Below are 20,495 nucleotides of genomic sequence, written 5' to 3' on the forward strand. Positions count from 1 at the left end.
GCTTGAATTTTGTGTGTATGTTTGTGTTTGTTTGTTTGTGTGTCTATCAACCTGCCAGCGCTTTCGTTTTTATTTATATCTGTGTGTGTGTGTGTGTGTGTGTGTGTGTTTAATCCAGAAGGAGGTATTGCATAGCTGTTATCACTCTTTCTGGCCTATCTAACACTCAGCCACTCAGCATCTCCATTATACGGTGAGTAGCAACCTATCCTTCGCATAATATTGCCATTACCCCATCCTGGATTTCCCATTGTTTAATATAAAGAATGGGACACTTACTGAGTAGCTGAGCTCCTGGGCGGCGTGCAGGTGGAGATCTGTGAGTCTCCGGCATTTGTTGCAGAGGACTTCGATGAGGTGGCAGTTGACAGTGCGCCAAATGTGTACTTTACGCAGGCTTCGGGCACTGCGGAAGATCCGTATTGCCTCCCGTTCAGTCCTGCCACTCTTACAGTTCTTTGAGTTGCAATGCCTCGAGACCCTGTGAAATAGCAATATGTCGACAGTTCACTCCTGAATAGTATCTCCAACAGGCAGGAGAGAGAATTTGTCAACACTGTAGAAGCCTATTTTAGCACCCACAATCGAAGTACTGTCCCAGGTGAAATCAGAAGTGAACAGATAGGAAAACCAAACATTAACAAACATAGGCACAAAAAAGGGGAAAGGGGGGGGGGGGGGGGGCAGATCAGCACCAATGTTAACTTTCGGAACCACTGGTTCTGATGTTGAAGGGAAGGAAGGATCATTAAAAGTAGTAATTTAACCTTTGTAAGGCATTTATGAGGTCTGTATCCTTGGCTAAGGGTCTCCCTCAGTATTTGTCAGGATTATTGTGGGCATTGGGACCATGAGGTACAGAAATATGTGAACTACAAAACATTAGCCATCACCAATTTATTTCTATGAAGACCTTCATAATAACATGCTTGCTACACCAACCTGTCATAACTTGTGACATCCTATCACAAACAAATATAGATTTGTCAATGCTTCATTGTGAGTTGAGAAAGACACGATTCTGCATCAGAACCACACGCATACAAGGAGACACACATCTCTGACACCGAATGGTGATTGCAGCAGCGTCATGAGAGGAAATATCTGCTCAGATGTGGAAATAAAACTTCCTTAGCGATGTACTGGAATCCAAAGTGTAGGTGAAAACAACAGAAGGTTGTTACAAAAGGAGACATTATTATAATTTCCGTCATTCTTTCAGAGTCATTTTGCATATGACATATTGAACCGAGTAGGTTTGACTTAACAAGTTTATGTAATTTTTGTAAAGGAAATAAACATTAATGCAAGTGATATCTCGCAAGTTATCTGGTACAGATTACAAATTTGGTGTAACAATTCTTAATAGTAATGCTAAAACAGATGGATCGGAAGTCCAACAAGCACAAAAAGGGACAACTGTCAAGAATAAAAGGTAAAGGATAGCTAAATCTTATTAAATGTTGACACCACTTAAGATACTAAATATTCCAAAATTACGCTGTATAATCACAAGCATTATAATAAATAGTAACATTACTGCTGGAACATTAGTACTAGTAGTAAAACAAAAGAAGCAAGGGAGATTAGCATTTAACCTACTGTCGACAATGAGATCACTAGAGATGGAGCTAAAATTGAAATACATGTGGGCACAGTTTTTATTTTCCTTTGTGCATAGCACAAACGTTTGGAGACTGTCCAATAAAGCTTTTTCTTTCATTTTTGTACTTCTTTTACAAGTACCTTCTATGAAGCCAATTATATGTAACAGGCACAAACATCAGCTATAAATTTTATACTTTTAGTTTTAAACAAAATTCAGTGGGTTTGTTATTGACAATCTCCTGAGATTCATGGGTATGTCAGATGCGGCATCTGCCACTTGTCCACTTTGAACTGATTCCATTGGTGATACGGTTGTCATGACAAGACAAAGATCACCTGTAGCAATAATTGTTTCTGTATTTGTGTACCAAGAATAGATTACTTTTACTGTTAATTTAGTCGTAGTATCTGCTTTTCTTAACGTTGAAAAATTTTACATAGGAGACAGGGCAAATAAACTTGAATAAAAGGTGATCTCTCTTTCTCATTATTGCTCTTAGAGCTAACATGTATGCTAAAACAATACATAAACAAATATTATTTTAAAAATTAAGTAGAGGTGAGCCTTTCTACATAATTAATTATTCTGTCACTGTTTAATGAAAACGTGTTGGAATTTTATTGTGGTTTTATGTAATTTGGTATTTAAGTACTGTTGCTGCTGAGAAAGTCTCACTGAACAGTCAGTGAGACCAAAAATGAGCTTTTAAGTTATTGTAATTTGTTATTTTTTCTTTTTCCAGTTCATGTGGTTTTGTTACTCTGAATGAATTTTTACCAACAAGGACAGTGTGCACCAATTTGAAATTTCATGGCAAATTAAAAGTATGTGGCTGACCAAGTGTACTCTCTGCAGTAGAGTCAAAATTCATTCCGGAAACTATGTTTTAGGCTACAGCTGAGCCATTTCTAGGTACGATCATTTCTTTAGGGAGTGTTGAGACTGCAGGGAATATGAGAGAACGTCTGTGAAGTTGAGAAGGTAGGAGATGAGGTACTGGCAGAAGTAAAGCTGTGAGGACGGGGCATGAGTCGTGCTCTGACTGCTCAGCTGTACTGTCGCTAATGTCGCACTCCAGCACACAGCTGTAACTTAACAGGAAGTTCCAGCAGTGTTATCATTACATTCTGTACACTACAATTGCAAACTACAGACTGATTTGAGTTGGTTTGTATTTTATTTTGAGAGTGAACAATATATTTAGTAAGTTTAATGCTTTGAGTTACAATAGTAAATATGAGAAATGAGGAGGTTATTTGTATAAGAAACTGAATTCTCAAGTATGTTACAAGCCTTTTAGTCACAATGCATACAAATGACTAAGGGGTCTGTCAAGATCACAGCACAGGACTGTCGTCATTATTGGGTGATTATAACACAAACTGTTAATGTTTTTTACTTTTGTTGTTGCAGTAAGGGCAGTACTATTTGGAAAAATGTCAGGTGGGATAGCAGCAATCAGTGATCGTATAATGTTACTTATAATCCGTCTTGATTGCAAAATTTTTTATTCATATGATCGGTTTCGGTTCATTCAGAACCATCTTCAGATCTGTAACAATAATGATACTAATTTACTATTTCACGGAAGCAAATCTTTTTCATCCTATCTAATCAACATCAAATGTACCAGAACGTACCTGATATTTCGTTACAAGAGTAACCCGTCCAAATCCAGCAACTTTCACATGCTGCATCACATAAAATTGGTTGGCAGAACGCACATCATTTACATTAATTATAACACTATTACTGATAGGTGGCATCTGGTACATTTGTTACATTCCATTTGCACATACTGTATTCAGTAGACATTTTTTTTATTAACTTTTATCTCCAAAAATACTTAATTAAAATATGTAGATATCAAGGTTAAAATCTGTACTTATCAAAACCAAAAAATTAAAAAACAGTAAAATTATTATTTTTATACAATCTAAAAATTCAGCTGTCCACATAGAGGTATATCAACAACACCTATTGGCAGTTGAGGGTTTCAGTTAGTCATCATTTATTCCAGGGAAAAGCTGCACGGTCATCAACAGTATTCTGTTCTTTCGAGAACAGTTACTGTCTTCATATATAGAATTATACTAATTTTGCTACGTGGAAAGAGTAGCTTGCACGAATATTCGAATTTATGCTTGAGAGTTTAGATCGTGAATTGACAATTAATGCTACACAATGTCACTGTCCAATATACAAAGTAGTACCAAAATTTATAGATTTCAGGACTATACATTTGCTCTCAGGTGGTAGGTTTTATATCTAATATTGTGGCAACCATCAGCTTTTTTGGAATCTTCATTGCTTGCATTGCACAGTTGAAAAGTGAAGAAGTTACAATTACAGAAGCAGGACACCACAAAGAAACATGTTGGTCGGTCGGTGAGGATTTAGGGACTAATGGCGAGGTATAGGACTGGGGTTGCCACAAGTTTCCCCAAGTAAAATTCGCTGATTTTCAGACAAGTTTTAGCACTTTTCCATGACAAATTTTGAGATTTCAAGGGTGTAAGTTAAGATGTGAGTTGACAATCTGTCTTTGCAGCTGCGGTACAAGAAATAATAGTGTAAACGAGGAAATACCTAAAAAACACACACAAACTTGCAATCAGACGGCATTTTCCGATGTAAGCAAAAATCTTAGGTACTAACATCAACCTCTTTTGTAATGAACTGTTTATAGATGTAGAAAGCACGCCAAATGGTATATGTGTTTCATTAAAACTACTGATATTATTTTATTAAAATAAAACATTTTTGGTGACAAAAATATGCATTTCCTTGGACTCGCAAGACAGATTTAAAATACTTTCACCAATTTCAGAAATAACCTCAGAAGGAAGTAGGCCTCTTGAAAGAAGTGCATAAGATGTGGACGAATTGTGTAAACCAGCAGTGTAGGTGACTGCCAATAAAAGGTTGGTTGTGCTATGTTCATTATTGTCCGTTATTACATGCTGTGTTATATCTATTATTTTACAGGTATTGTGCAACTATTCTTTCAAGAAATATGTGAGTACATAGCGCACAAACTGCCAGCAACTGACACAATTTTCTTCTTCTTATCATCCATACTTTCTGATATATAAATGTCCTATGAAGGTAATCCCAAAAGTAAGGCCTCCTATTTTTTTATAAGTACAAAGATCTGTTTATTCTACAATGGTTTACATCAGTTTACAGCTTGAACATTTAGCTAGTTTTTGACATAATCACCATTTATGTCAATGCATTTTTGTAGATACTGTGGCAGTTTTTGTATGCCCATGTCATACCAGCTCGCCGCCATGCTGTTCAGAAAGTTATGAACCTCTTCTTTCACCTCGTTGTTGGAGCTGAATTTCTTTCTGGCCAAATGTTTATTTTAACTTAGGGAACAGGTGATAGTCACTACGTGCCAAGTCAGGACTATAGGGTGGGTGGGTGGTTATGTTGCACTGAAACTGTTGCAGGAGAGCAACGGTTTGTGTTGCAGAAGAGCAATGGTTTGTGTTGCAGAAGAGCAACGGTTTGCCGAGAGATGTGTGGGCAAGCATAGTCACGGAGATTGTGTATGCCCTCACCCAACACTTCTTTTCTCCAGTTCTGAAATGCCCGTTTCAGTTTTTTCAGAGTATCACAGTACCTGTCAGTGTTAATTGTGGTCCCCGTGGGCATAAAGTCGACCAACAATACCCCTTCCCGATCCGAAGAAAACGGTTGTCATGACTTTACCAGCAGACTGTGTTTGAATTTCCATGGCTTTGGCAAAGAAGGGTGATGCCACTGGCGTGATTGTTGCTCGGTTTCAGGTGTGAAGTGTTATGCCCAGGTTTCGTCACTAGCAACAATCGAGTCCAAAAAGTTTTACTGTTCGGCTGCAAGGTGGTGAAGAAATGTGCGGGAAGCATCAACTCGTTGCCGCATGTGGTCCTCAGCCAGCACGCATGGCACCCATCTTGCGCACACTTTCCAGTAGTTCAATGTTTATGTTAAAATTCTGTGAGCGGTGCTTCAGGAAACCTCAGGAACCATCGTGCAGAGATCAGACAGGGGGATCCGCTTATCTTCACACATGCTTTGTTCAACATTCAACACTGTCTCCTCAGAAATAGACGGTCTCCTGCTCCTTTGTTCATCACGAATTTCGGTCCGACCAGCTGCAAACTGTCTACACCACTTACGAACATTTTTGGCATCCGTGCACAACTCACCATACCTGTCAATTGGCAACGGATTTCAATTGGCGCAGTGCCCTTTGCATTCAAAAACCAAATAACTGCACGCAATTCACACTCGGCGGTAACATCCAACGGGAGCTCCAGTCTCGACAGCTGCCGAGCCAAGAGTGAGTACCTCAGTGTGGCGTGTGCACGTTTACCCACGGCGTGTGAAGCACTCTTCGTATCAGTGTGACCGACCGGCACACAAACAGAGTTCTGTACTTATAAAAAAAAAGGCCTTACTATTGGGATTACCCTCGTAGAACAAATAAAATGTCCATAACATGCCACACCGTGCAACGTACTTGTGGTGAGACAGTCATAACTCCTGAAATCCATCGCGCATGGCCTCTGGCCTGCTGAGGAGCACCACAGTCCTGGGTCCGAGGATAAACTGTGAAAATCAGCTGCATTATGCCACACACAAACAGATCCGGCCTGCAAGCAGATCACTGAGACTAGATCCAACAGGCAGGGCCTGCATGTTAGTGGAACCTGAAGGACTTCAGATTGTCAGGCCGGACACATTTGTGAAGAAACGGCCTGCAGTTTTAGCTTCTTGTGGAAATCCACTCGTGCGACCAGCTATTCAGAGTCACAGACAGCACGTCAATGAAATGAGAGCTCGGTGATCAATCTGTGAAGGTGATAACTTGTGCGAATACTCTGAGAATCAATAATGAGGACGGGTAGCAACTCACTGTAAAGATGATCACTGAGCCACAGACAGGCACGTAGAAATCACAATCGTAACTAAATTTTCAGCCACAGCCAAACAAGAGCACACACACATTCACACACTCAGACACAACTCACGTAAACACGGCTGCTGTCTCCAGCCACTGCGTCTACAATCTCTGAGAATTAGATCCAAACAAACCACTCCTCACGCCTCCCTGCCTCTTGTAATCAGCTGCAAGAAGTGGTGGCAGCACTGACTGCAAGCTGAGGGTAGTGGTAGGAAAGGGAGAAGCAGTGGGAATAATGGAATAGGGAAGCGGCGCACGTACCCAGCTGCACCCAGCCAGAGATGATGTATGTGTGGTGTGCGTACTGTAAGACCTTCAGTACACACACCATCAGATTATTTGACTTGTCACTCTAACGAAGTAGGCGAGTGTCAGCAATATGTCTCGTGGTCTTATTGTGGCGTGTTTATCTTCTGCCGTTAGGTCAGACGATAGAAATGCCACTTGCACGCTTAGAGTAGCAGATTGACGGTGACTAACTTTAAACAGAACTTGGTTAATTTTCACACACATTTATTAAAATAATAACAAGCATAAAAATTAATTAACTTGGTTCTGGATGCTATTTACAATTGACAATCTGAAGTTCCTTTGGTATTGGTACAGTAATCTTATTCTCACATATATCTCTGATACTTGACAAAAGTGTCTATGCATTTACCTTCATGGCTATGTACAGGAATATGGTAATCTTATTAGGTGCAGACTGAAACTTGACTATAGACTGGTACAGACTAATGCAGACTGGTACAGACTAATGCAGACTGGTACTGACTAAAGCAGACTGGTACAGACAAATACAGACTGGTACAGACAAATACAGACTGGTACAGACAAATACAGACTGGTACAGACAAGTACAGACAAATACAGACTGGCACAGACAAATACAGACTGGCATAGACTGGCACAGACAAATACAGACTGGCACAGACAAATACAGACTGGCAAAGACAAATACAGACTGGCAAAGACAAATACAGACTGGCACAGACAAATACAGACTGGCACAGACAAGTACAGACTGGCACAGACAAGTACAGACTGGTACAGACAAATACAGACTGGCACAGACAAATACAGACTGGTACAGACAAATACAGACTGGCACAGACAAATACAGACTGGCACAGACTGGTACAGACAAATACAGACTGGTACAGACAGATACAGACTGGCACAGACAAGTTCAGACTGGCACAGACAAGTTCAGACTGGCACAGACAAGTACAGACTGGCACAGACAAGTACAGACTGGCACAGACAAGTACAGACTGGCACAGACAAGTACAGACTGGCACAGACAAGTACAGACTGGCACAGACAAGTACAGACTGGCACAGACAAGTACAGACTGGCACAGACAAGTACAGACTGGCACAGACAAGTAAAGACTGGCACAGACAAGTACAGACTGGCACAGACAAATACAGACTGGCACAGACAAATACAGACTGGCACAGACAAGTACAGACTGGCACAGACAAGTACAGACTGGCACAGACAAGTACAGACTGGCACAGACAAATACAGACTGGTACAGACAAATACAGACTGGTACAGACAAATACAGACTGGTACAGACAAATACAGACTGGTACAGACTGGTACAGACAAATACAGACTGGTACAGACAAATACAGACTGGTACAGACAAATACAGACTGGTACAGACAAGTACAGACTGGCACAGACAAGTACAGACAAATACAGACTGGTACAGACTGGCACAGACAAATACAGACTGGTACAGACAAATACAGACTGGTATGACAAATACAGACTGGTAAAGACAAATACAGACTGGTACAGACAAATACAGACTGGTACAGACAAATACAGACTGGTACAGACTGGTACAGACAAATACAGACTGGTACAGACAAATACAGACTGGTACAGACAAATACAGACAAATACAGACTGGTACAGACAAGTACAGACAAATACAGACTGGTACAGACTGGCACAGACAAATACAGACTGGTACAGACAAATACAGACTGGTATGACAAATACAGACTGGTAAAGACAAATACAGACTGGTACAGACAAATACAGACTGGTACAGACAAATACAGACTGGTACAGACTGGTACAGACAAATACAGACTGGTACAGACAAATACAGACTGGTACAGACAAATACAGACTGGCACAGACAAATACAGACTGGCACAGACAAGTACAGACTGGCACAGACAAGTACAGACTGGCACAGACAAGTACAGACTGGCACAGACAAGTACAGACTGGCACAGACAAGTACAGACTGGCACAGACAAGTACAGACTGGCACAGACAAGTACAGACTGGCACAGACAAGTACAGACTGGCACAGACAAGTACAGACTGGCACAGACAAGTACAGACTGGCACAGACAAGTACAGACTGGCACAGACAAGTACAGACTGGCACAGACAAATACAGACTGGTACAGACAAATACAGACTGGTACAGACAAATACAGACTGGTACAGACTGGTACAGACAAATACAGACTGGTACAGACAAATACAGACTGGTACAGACAAATACAGACTGGTACAGACAAGTACAGACTGGCACAGACAAGTACAGACTGGCACAGACAAGTACAGACTGGCACAGACAAGTTCAGACTGGCACAGACAAGTTCAGACTGGCACAGACAAGTTCAGACTGGCACAGACAAGTACAGACTGGCACAGACAAGTACAGACTGGTACACACTAATACAGACTGGTACAGACAAATACAGACTGGTACAGATAAATACAGACTGGTACAGACAAATACAGACTGGTACAGACAAATACAGACTGGTACAGACAAATACAGACTGGTACAGACAAATACAGACTGGTACAGACAAATAGAGACTGGTACAGACAAATAGAGACTGGTACAGACAAATAGAGACTGGTACAGACAAATAGAGACTGGTACAGACAAATACAGACTGGTACAGACAAATACAGACTGGTACAGACTGGTACAGACAAATACAGACTGGTACAGACAAATAAAGACTGGTACAGACAAATACAGACAAATACAGACTGGTGCAGACAAGTACAGACAAATACAGACTGGTACAGACTGGCACAGACAAATACAGACTGGTACAGACAAATACAGACTGGTATGACAAATACAGACTGGTAAAGACAAATACAGACTGGTACAGACAAATACAGACTGGTACAGACAAATACAGACTGGTACAGACAAATACAGACTGGTACAGACTGGTACAGACAAATACAGACTGGTACAGACAAATACAGACTGGCACAGACAAGTACAGACTGGCACAGACAAGTACAGACTGGCACAGACAAGTACAGACTGGCACAGACAAGTACAGACTGGCACAGACAAGTACAGACTGGCACAGACAAGTACAGACTGGCACAGACAAGTACAGACTGGCACAGACAAGTACAGACTGGTACAGACAAATACAGACTGGTAAAGACAAATACAGACTGGTACAGACAAGTACAGACTGGTACAGACTGGTACAGACAAATACAGACTGGTACAGACAAATACAGTCTGGTACAGACAAATACAGACTGGTACAGACAAATACAGACTGGTACAGACAAATACAGACTGGTACAGACAAATACAGACTGGTACAGACAAATACAGACTGGTACAGACAAATACAGACTGGTACAGACAAATACAGACTGGTACAGACAAATACAGACTGGTACAGACTGGTACAGACTGGTACAGACTGGTACAGACTGGTACAGACTGGTACAGACAAATACAGACTGGTACAGACAAATACAGACTGGTACAGACAAATACAGACTGGTACAGACAAGTACAGACAAGTACAGACTGGCACAGACAAGTACAGACAAGTACAGACTGGTACAGACAAGTACAGACTGGTACAGACAAATACAGACTGGCACAGACAAGTACAACCGAGGCACATAGGGCCAACACCCCGCATCATGGTGTGGGGAGCAATCTCCTACACTGGCCATACACCACTGGTGATCGTCGAGGGGACACTGAATAGTGCACGGTACATCCAAACCGTCATCGAACCCATCGTTCTACCATTTCTAGACCGGCAAGGGAACTTGCTGTTCCAACAGGACAATGCACGTCCGCATGTATCCCGTGCCACCTAACGTGCTCTAGAAGTTGTAAGTCAACTACCCTGGCCAGCAAGATCTCCGGATCTGTCCCCCATTGAGCATGTTTGGGACTGGATGAAGCGTCGTCTCACGCGGTCTGCACGTCCAGCACGAACGCTGGTCCAACTGAGGCGCCAGGTGGAAATGGCATGGCACGCCGTTCCACAGGACTACATCCAGCATCTCTACGATCGTCTCCATGGGAGAATAGCAGCCTGCATTGCTGCGAAAGGTGGATATACACTGTACTAGTGCCGACATTGTGCATGCTCTGTTGCCTGTGTCTATGTGCCTGTGGTTCTGTCAGTGTGATGATGTGATGTACCTGACCCCAGGAATGTGTCAATAAAGTTTCCCCTTCCTGGGACAATGAATTCACGGTGTTCTTATTTCAATTTCCAGGAGTGTATTAATTGAGGACAAAATTTCCAAACTTTCATTTGTGTGAAAATTTTCTCCCGAAACGTTGATTAGTGACTTAAATTGCAGCCTGGTTCACATTGAAGTACAGTAGGTTTCACTCGGCTTTCCTACTGATGATGTGCTGAGACGATGTTCACAGGTAGGTGCAGGTCCATCGTAAAGGGACGGAAAGAACCGTGCCACTGCAGTATGGCAGAAAAAAGGGCAAAATAAACCTTAAAATGATTAAAATAGAGTAGGAGAGGTATGATCGTGGCAGCTGGTTGAGAAGGTGGTGTTTACAATCCCCCAAAACCAGCCAAACCATCCTGCACCACCCCAAAAGCAGTTTAAAACCACATGGACCGACCATATGCTGTCCGCCAACATTAGAGGCAAACAATCTGGAAGACCGTGCCTAGCGTGCAGAGTCATATAAACGTAGCATTTTGCCAGAACGTGGGGCTCGGCAGCCGCAATGTGGCGGTTGCTCATTACATCAGACAAAACTGCGGATTAATTGGTACGACCGATGCACGTGCTACGTAGGATAGGGGATTCATTACAGCAGCAGTCTCCTCGATAGTGCAGAGTTAGATTGAGGGGACAGTATCTCACCATATGTTCCATTTCTGAGTGAGTAGAGGTCTTATTTGCACACCTGCTACTGTCAAAGTGAATGTCGGGTGGGTATCCCTTCTTTAGCCAAAAGGCAGCCATTTCATTCCCTGGGATACCCCCAAGGACTTGGGACCCAGAGAGAGACAACTGGTCAGGCAGAGCGACTGAGGTCACAGAGAAGATCATAAATAGTACACACCACACAGTGATGAAAGTAACATCAGTCAGTAGCCTGGAGACTGCTCACTGGGTCACTACAAATTAAGACATGGTCAACAGAAGTCTGTTTGACAAAACTTAGAGCTCTGTTAATGACTATCAGCTGTGCAGATGTTCCTGGCAGCAATTTTTTTTATTTTTTTTTTATTTTTTTTTTTTAAGGTTAGCAGGAGGCGTAAAGCGTATCCTGCACTACTCATGGTTTTAGAACTGCTAACATCCTGATACTCCTGACAAACTGAGAAAAATGGACACTCAAAGTCAACAGGGATGACAAACTGCAGGTCTTTGAAGCAGGTCAGTCCTAATTCACGGTATGCATGCCAACGAAGGGGGGAGAACACGATCTGCACATTCTACAGATGTTAGGTGGGGGATCTTGAGCAGCATTCTGACTGGTAATCACTCCCAAGGACGGGTGGAATGATGCCCCTTGCACCCAAGAAGAATCTGGTAAGCTGGACAGTTTGAGTGTGACTGCATAAATGAGCTCGAGTTGGTACTGTGAGAAATGGAGAGGTAAGGTCTCGGCTTCAGTGAAGACTTTAAGCAGAACTGACCTGCTTCTTGTAGCTCTTTCCTCAGGAGCATCACTATTCATCACTGTGAAGTTGAAAGTCTAAATGAGTGAGGGATGGCGATTACTCAAAAATGTACATGATATCATCTAGATTACATTAACACACAAACATTCATTCTTCACTAAGTTCAGCTATTAAGAATAGAGACCAGATTATCAATTACAAAAACTTACTAGCCCACAGAACCAGATTGACATCTACAGTGACAATGGTGAAGTTAACTGTTTGATTGCAGAAAAATACATAGTCCATATTTAGATGAAAAAGTCACAGTTTCTATTTAAGACTGCACTGTAGTAATTTGTTACAGAAAACATTCCACTTTGGTAGTTCAATTTAATCCATAATGAGCTTCAGCATGCAACAATCAGTAGTTTTGATTGCAATAAGATTTCACAGCATTTTTTAATCACAACACAGTTTAGTAAAAGATGTTAATTAATTTATATTACAGAAATCACTCAAAAATTATTAATGATTCAAGTCCTCAGCTTTGCTGCTGTTGGTGCACAAATTTTTGCTTGCTGAAGACACACAGTAGTGGCACAATTCGGCACTGGGTGTGCTCCGGACATAGATCTTACTCGCGAGCTTTCAAACGACAAACTGCCAATTTCGGGGGATGTCCGACTCTTTGTAGATGGGCATAAGAACAAACTTATTTTGAGAGCTATATAATGGTTTAAAAATGGCTAGATTGGATTTTTACAATTTTCCTGTATTACAAGAACTAATATGATTTTGGCTCATAGACAATATCCCTCGACAGAAATTTAGAAAAATACACGAGTGCTATTATGCTTACACACTATAGATCCATTATTTACATGTTTCAGGGTAAATAATATGAAAATATTAGTTATTAAGTTGATTAATCAATACTGCATATCATTTAACACACAAAAATTAAAACAACAGAAATAAGTATTCAAAAGTCAGAATCTAACAGTGGCTACATAGAATTTTTCAGTGGAAGATTGGGCTGCGTATGTACTTGAAAGTGAACTGTCTCTCCAATTAATCAGTTTTTGGTAATTTAGAGTACTTTAGAGGAAAGTCAGAATGCTTAGCATTCTGTCAGTGTGAGTCACTAAATTGAATTACGTTAATTAGCTCACCAAGTTTTACACGTATCGAACTGTGGCATTAAGCCCAATTGACTGTAATAACTAACACTTTCTGTAGCCAAAACAATGCCATCAGTGCAATCAGCATAATGAGAAGAATAAACTGAACAACAAATCTAAATGCAGAAAGCCCAATTACACCTCTGGGAAAGCAATACATATGCCATATATCACTTACAAAACAGAAATATGGCAAAAAATTATAGGAAAGAAAAAAATTAACCATCAGCAGATGTCAAAAACTTAGCAGATGGGAGAGGAGAACCACGCTGTATCACAGACTGTCAAAGGAAGTAGTTCGAATGGCACCAGCGATTGACTTATTCCACGATGATGGATTGGATGCAGTCATTTCTAGGTGACCCTGAATCGTATACCTGTAATCACAGTCCAGTTGGGTCGAAACTGGGGTCAGTATGTACGAAGTCAAATAGCGCGATCTGCTCCCCGAGAGGTGTGGACGAGGAAGTGAAGAGGGTTAAGCTTAGGCACGCAACTGGTCTTCAGTTGACAAATATGGGACAGCTCTGTCAGCTTTTTATCACAGAGGAGTCCCACAAATTGGGACGGTGCAACAACGTCTGAGCATGGAGAACGTAAGTTGAGTTCTGGGTCCAGAAGGACTGCAGCACGACAACACAAATGTGTGTCTCCAGTTTTTGTGAAAGAGAATTGGGAGTCGTAGGAAAGGGTCCCAGCAGAGGCCTTTCGGATGGCACCTCGAAAGTGCTGTTTAGTCGAGGCTACTGACTGGAAGGCGTTACAGATGCAAAAGCTGACACAGCCGGAGTGTGATGTAAGGTACGACAGGTAACTAGCCCACTTACAGTGGTGATGAAGTGTGAAATGCGTGGAGCCCTGCCGTTTTGGACCCACGCAGGGCTGCGCGGTGTACCAACTGTAACACGAAACCATCAGTGTAGTAAAAGCTGACAAATAAAAACCTGCAGAGAGTCTCTAAAGCCCCTATCATATAGCGTAAGTAAAATGTGATCACACCGAGCAGTGTTGTTTGCCTTGTAGAGATGAAAATGGCTTCAACGAGGCTTCACCGTTTACAAACAGCCTGTCAGATTGCTGTTTCCAACCTAACCACATCGTCAATTGAGGATTGTTCCTCCTGGAAACTGGGGGACAAAAGGCCCAGCGATTTGAGATACCACAACAACGTTGGGCTACCATATTTTTGAGCAGTTTTCAGAGCACATTGATGAGGCTAATTGGTCAGTAGCTGTCAACGGATGTCTGGATTTTGTCTGGCTTAAAGACTGGAATACTATCTCGACACTGTAAAGGAAAAATACTTTCTGGCCAAATAAGGTTGCAGCCCCTGAGTAGATGAGAGTGTTTAAGTAACATTCAAATGTTGGATCATCTGATGATGAACTGGGGCCACACTGTGCGATTAGTCAAGAGCCTGAAGGAGTTCCCCCTCAGAGAAAAGTTCATTGTATAATTCATCATGACAGGCAGGGGGAGGGGAAGGAGGAGGAGGACAGAGAGATGTCTTCAACTTGTCTTACGTATTATTAGTATTATTATTATTTTTTTTTTAAGAGAAAGAGAGAGAGAACTATATTGCTATGTGCTAGGGGATTCATGGCATAGTATATGAATGGTTCAAATCTTATCCCTCTAACAGGTACCAAATGGTAGAGATACAGGAAAAAAAATTACTCATCAGCATACCAAAGAGTCGGATACGGAGAGTCACAGGACACCCTATAGGGACCACTGCCGCTCTTAAAATTTCTAAATGGCATGCCACCTATACATCAGCAGCAGACACAGTATTGTTTGCCAATGACACCAGTCTGTCTGTCAAAGCTATGAATGAAGTTGATCTTCAGGAGACAGTCACAGTAGCTGCAGAAGAAGCAAACATATTGTTTAGGGGTAACATTTCAATTGTGAAGAGTTTTGATATAATTATGGTTTTAGGGTGCAAAACTGCTACAGTCGTAAGTGCCCTTCATGTGGCTTGGTGAAGCTAAAAAACCGAATTTTAAATCGGTAGCAATGGGACCGAAACTCTCGAAGGAGGGAAACTAAAAATGAAAGGCAATCCAAGAGAACTGCAATTTAAGGGGGGTTGTTTTCCCCAAAAAAGAGCTTCAAATGACTGATGTCATCTCCCTGACACTGATAAAACTCAAGGACGCGATCGGCTGAGCTGATGTCATCTGCTAAAAGGGAAGATAGATCAGATGACGATGATGATGAGGGCTTGATCGGTTGAGGGGGCTGCTTGACATCATGGTCATCAGCGCCCTGACGAAAAGTCAACATGAAATCTCTAGGGTGGCGAAGAAGGCTGTCCCCACATGCAGAGCAGTTTATAACATACTAAAGTCTGCCGCACTTCCCCACCAGTTTAGGGATGAGGCCTGATAATTCACAATATTTCACCACTGGTATCGGTATCCGCGAGGACGGTGGGCAGATCTCCCACAAGACCGAGGGCTGCGCTAATATCAGTATACAGGACACACGTAGCCACAATATGCTGAACTGAAAGTGGCACGCCACAAACTTCACAGAAAGGTGGATCCCCCCCCCCCCCCAAGAGGAGGAAGCCGTGTGTGAAAGGGCTATGCCCGATGCACAGTCTAGTAAGCAAAACCTCCTTCCAGTGGCGAGGCTGACACGAAGTCCGCCAAGCTTTAGTGGTCGGTTTGAGTGACCGCAGTTTGTTGCCCGACACCTGCAACCATTCAGTCTCCCACTGATGCATGATGCATCTGTCAGAAAATGAGATAATGGCATGCAACGGGATGGGATATTGATGGACAGCACAATCCCAACATGCTTCCTTGGCAGCTTTATCAGCCATGTCATTACCCTGTATCCAAACGTGGTCAGGTACCCAGCAAAAGATCACATCCTTACCACGGCATTGGAGCCACTGTAAGCAGTCACGGATGAGCTAATCAGCGGGTCTACCAGATACATTTGGTGAAGCGCTTGCAGTGGGAGTCGGAACAGACAAGGAAACTCGTACGGTGATGTCTGTGAATACTCTCTAGTGCCATTAGAATGCCATATAACTCCGCATCATAATTTGTAAATTGTTCTCGAAGGCACACTTTAAAACCCCTATCAGGGAAAACCACAGAACAACTGAAAGCATTCTCCTGCTGGGATTCACCTGTATAAATAATGATAAAACTAGGGACATACTTAAAATAGACGAAAACAAAATTGTAAAAACCATATCTGGAATAGAATTTTTCGGGTACTGCGTCAAGCTTAAAATTACTTTGGGCCTCAGAAGACACCAAGGTGGCAGTGCGTTCCATCCCTGGTTGTGTATTTTCATACCCGAGAGATCCAAATCCTTGAGGCAGTCCGTAGCACATATACCAAATGGCTGGGTCGCTTGGGGCCGATTCCTGAACAGTCGTTCAAAGGTGGGTTGGATCACTGATTTAAATGCCAATGACTGGGGTGACACCGAGATTTTCAGTGCCTATCGAGCCAAAAGGATACGTCACCGAATCCAGAGTGGTGGTTCACCAGCCTATGCACACAGACTCTGAAAGGGGCTGGTCTGAAAGGCTCCAGTCGATATTCGAATGCCCGCATGGTGGATCTGGAGGTAGGAAGGACGGGCTGATCCATAGGCCACACTGCCATAGTCTAAGCGTGATCAAACAAATGCCCTATAAAACTGTAGGAGGCGGGACCTGTCAGCTCCCCATGTTTTTCTGCCAAGGCATTTCAAAATGTTCAACAACCGGAAGTCCTTTGTTTGTAGGTCTTTCAGGTGTGGGAGCCATGTTAATTTTGAGTCAAATAATAAACCCAAAAAGCGCACTGTGTCTTGAAAAAGTAAAATACGATGTAAGCTCTGGTTGGTTAAAACTGACGACGACAATTAAAATTGACACACACAGTCTTCTCAGGTTGAGAACCAAAAACCAGTTGTCTGGGCCCAGGTTTCCAGCCTCCTAAGGGTCAGATGTAGCTGCCTCATCGTCGTCGTAAGATCAGGGGAAGAGTAGAAGATTGCAAAGTCGTGCACAAACAAAGAGCATTTGACAGGGCTTCTGACTGCAGAGGAAATGCCATTGACAGCGATGGCAAACAATGTGACACTGACGACACTGCCCTGAGACACACCATTCTCCTGAACATAGCAGTCAGACATGGCATTGCCAATGCAATAACGAAAACACCTGTCCTCGAGAAAGGATCGGGTCAGAAGCGGTAGGCATCCATGTAGTTCCCATTCGTGAAGTTGGCGAAGGATGTTGTACCTCAAAGTAGTGTCATATGCTTTCCCTAGGTCAAAAAGCACACAAACTAAGTGGTTTTGGCATAAGAAGGACTCCTGTATCGCCATCTCCAGTAGAATTAAGTTGTCAAGAGTGGAACAGTAGTGCCTGCATCCACACTGGGAGCGGCTCTGGTGACCTCGGAACTCGAGCAGCCAGACGAGGCAGCGGTTGACCATGCGTTCAAGAGTATACAACTGGTAAGGGTGACACTCCGATAACTGTTAGGGGTGCTACGGTCCCTACCTGGTTTCCAGAATGGAATTAAGATTGCCTCCTTCCAAGTCATGGGGTACTGTCTATCACACCAAATCTGATTGAAACAAGAGAGGAGCTGATCTTTCGCTTCAGGGTACAGATGACGAAGCACAGTATAACGGATCTCATGAGGTCCTGGAGCAGTGTCTCTGGCTACAGATAAAGCTGATTCTAGTTCCCACATGGAGAATGGAGGTTGTAAACTTCTTCATTACACGAGAAAAAACTGAGCTTCCTCATCTCTGTAGTCCGACGGAATACCTGTACAGTAGGAGCTCGTCTGGATGACTTAGTAACAGTAAAGAAGTGTTCAGCTAAAACGTGAGCCATCTCTTCTGGCGTGTCCACCAAGACCCCATTATTTGACAAGGCCGTAAGGGGCTGTGGTCTACCCTTACCAGAAAACCATCTTATTAATTCCCAAACGTGTGCAGTGGAAGTGAACCGATTAATGGAAGTCGTGAATTCGCTCCATGAAGCCCTCTTCCGTTATTTGATCACTCACCTTGCATGTGCTTTCGCAGACCTGAAGACATGAAAATTGTCTGTAGTTTGACAACGTTGAAAGTTCTGAAGAGCTGTCCGTCTGGCCCCGATTGCCAATCGACAGTCGTCATTCCACCAAGGTACAGGCCATTGTCAGAGGTGGTTACTAGACCTGGGGATGGACTCTGCAGCAGCCCTTTGGATCTCATGAGTGATATGGGCCACCGCCTCTTATGCACAATCCTTTCGTTCAAAAATAGCCTATCAACAGTACAGTAACCAGTTTGCCCTGTGTATCATACATCTGCATGGTGGCAGATATCCTCAGAATGGACGAGTCGCTCAATCAGCTGACCCCTGGAGCAAGTAGTAACCGAGCCCCACAGCACACTTTGGGCATTGAAGTGCCTGGGAGAGGTCTGCCAGTGTATCTGCATCCAAAGCGTCATGGGGAGGGGGGGGGGGGGGGGGGGGCAGGTACAAATAACACACTGTGACAGTAAACGGTGAGAGAACTTTCACAGCAACTGCTTGGATGGTCATGGTAAGAGGGACAGTAGAAGAGTGGTATCTGTCATCAAGAAAAACAGCCACGCCACCTTTAGCCCTTCCTGCAGTAGTATAATCTTTCCTGTATATGTGGTAGCCCCGTAATGTAGGTGTGTCTGTGACTTTAATATGTGTTTCTTGTATGACGATGCAGAGTTTATCCTGGACCAGCAGTTGCAATTCTTCCAAATGTGAGCGATATACATTCAAATTCCACAGCAAGACAGAAGTCCCTGTGGAAGCCATTGGTTAGCAATGGTGGTTCTTTCCTTTCTCCCTCAGAGGCAGTGATTTACCGGGGAGGTCAGGAGGAACGTTAGCCAGTTCCGCGTTCTCTAGTTCCTCCAATTGGAAGTCCATATCTTCAAGAGCATGTTGTTGTTGTTGTCTTCAGTCCTGAGACTGGTTTGATGCAGCTCTCCATGCTACTCTATCCTGTGCAAGCTTCTTCATCTCCCAGTAACTACTGCAACCTACATCCTTCTGAATCTGCTTAGTGTATTCATCTCTTGGTCTCCCTCTACGATTTTTACCCTCCACCCTGTCCTCCAGTACTAAATTGGTGATTCCTTGATGCCTCAGAACATGTCCTACCGACCGATCCCTTCTTCTAGTCAAGTTGTGCCACAAACTCCTCTTCTCCCCAATTCTATTCAATACCTCCTCATTAGTTATGTGATCTACCTATCTAAACTCCAGCATTCTTCAGTAGCACCACATTTTGAAAGCTTCTATTCTCTTCTTGTCTAAACTATTTATTGTCCACGTTTGAATTCCATGCATGGCTACATTTTATATCCTCTCTACTTTGACCATCATCAGTTATTTTGCTCCCCAAATAGCAAAACTCGTTTACCACTTTAAGTGTCTCATTTCCTAATCTAATTCCCTCAGCATCACCTGACTTAATTTGACTACATTATATTATTCTCGTTTTGCTTTTGTTGATGTTCATCTTATACCTTCCTTTCAAGACACTGTCCATTCAGTTCAACTGCTCTTCCAAGTCTTTTGCTGTCTCTGACAGAATTACAATGTCATCAAGAGCATAGTCCCTCTGAAAAGGAGAGCGCTCATCGATCCAAAGGCTTACCTACCGCTTTCTTGCATTTACAACTACTTTTAGAAGGGTGTTTTTCTTTACTGACAGGAGGAGGTGGCTGCCTGGGTTGCTGGGATGGCTTAGGTGGCTTCTGAAGTTGGGGAGTGGTATGTGGCTTAGGTGGTAAGTCTACTGCTGACGGCTTCTGAGTGACATCA

The 20,495-nt window shown here is 42.8% G+C and overlaps 1 protein-coding gene across 4 annotated transcripts in view; it reads right to left on the reverse strand.

The window, feature by feature from the left end:
- Window positions 1-20,495, reverse strand: part of LOC126109801 (uncharacterized) — a 160,105-nt gene that overhangs the window by 92,462 nt on the left and 47,148 nt on the right. For all 4 annotated transcript variants that reach the window (XM_049914860.1, XM_049914861.1, XM_049914859.1 and 1 more), the window contains one exon: window positions 280-481. In XM_049914860.1, coding sequence (XP_049770817.1) covers window positions 280-481 — 202 coding nt within the window. The remainder of the gene's footprint in view (window positions 1-279; window positions 482-20,495) is intronic.

Source organism: Schistocerca cancellata, chromosome 12 (assembly GCF_023864275.1).
Source record: "Schistocerca cancellata isolate TAMUIC-IGC-003103 chromosome 12, iqSchCanc2.1, whole genome shotgun sequence".
Lineage (NCBI taxonomy): Eukaryota > Metazoa > Arthropoda > Insecta > Orthoptera > Acrididae > Schistocerca > Schistocerca cancellata.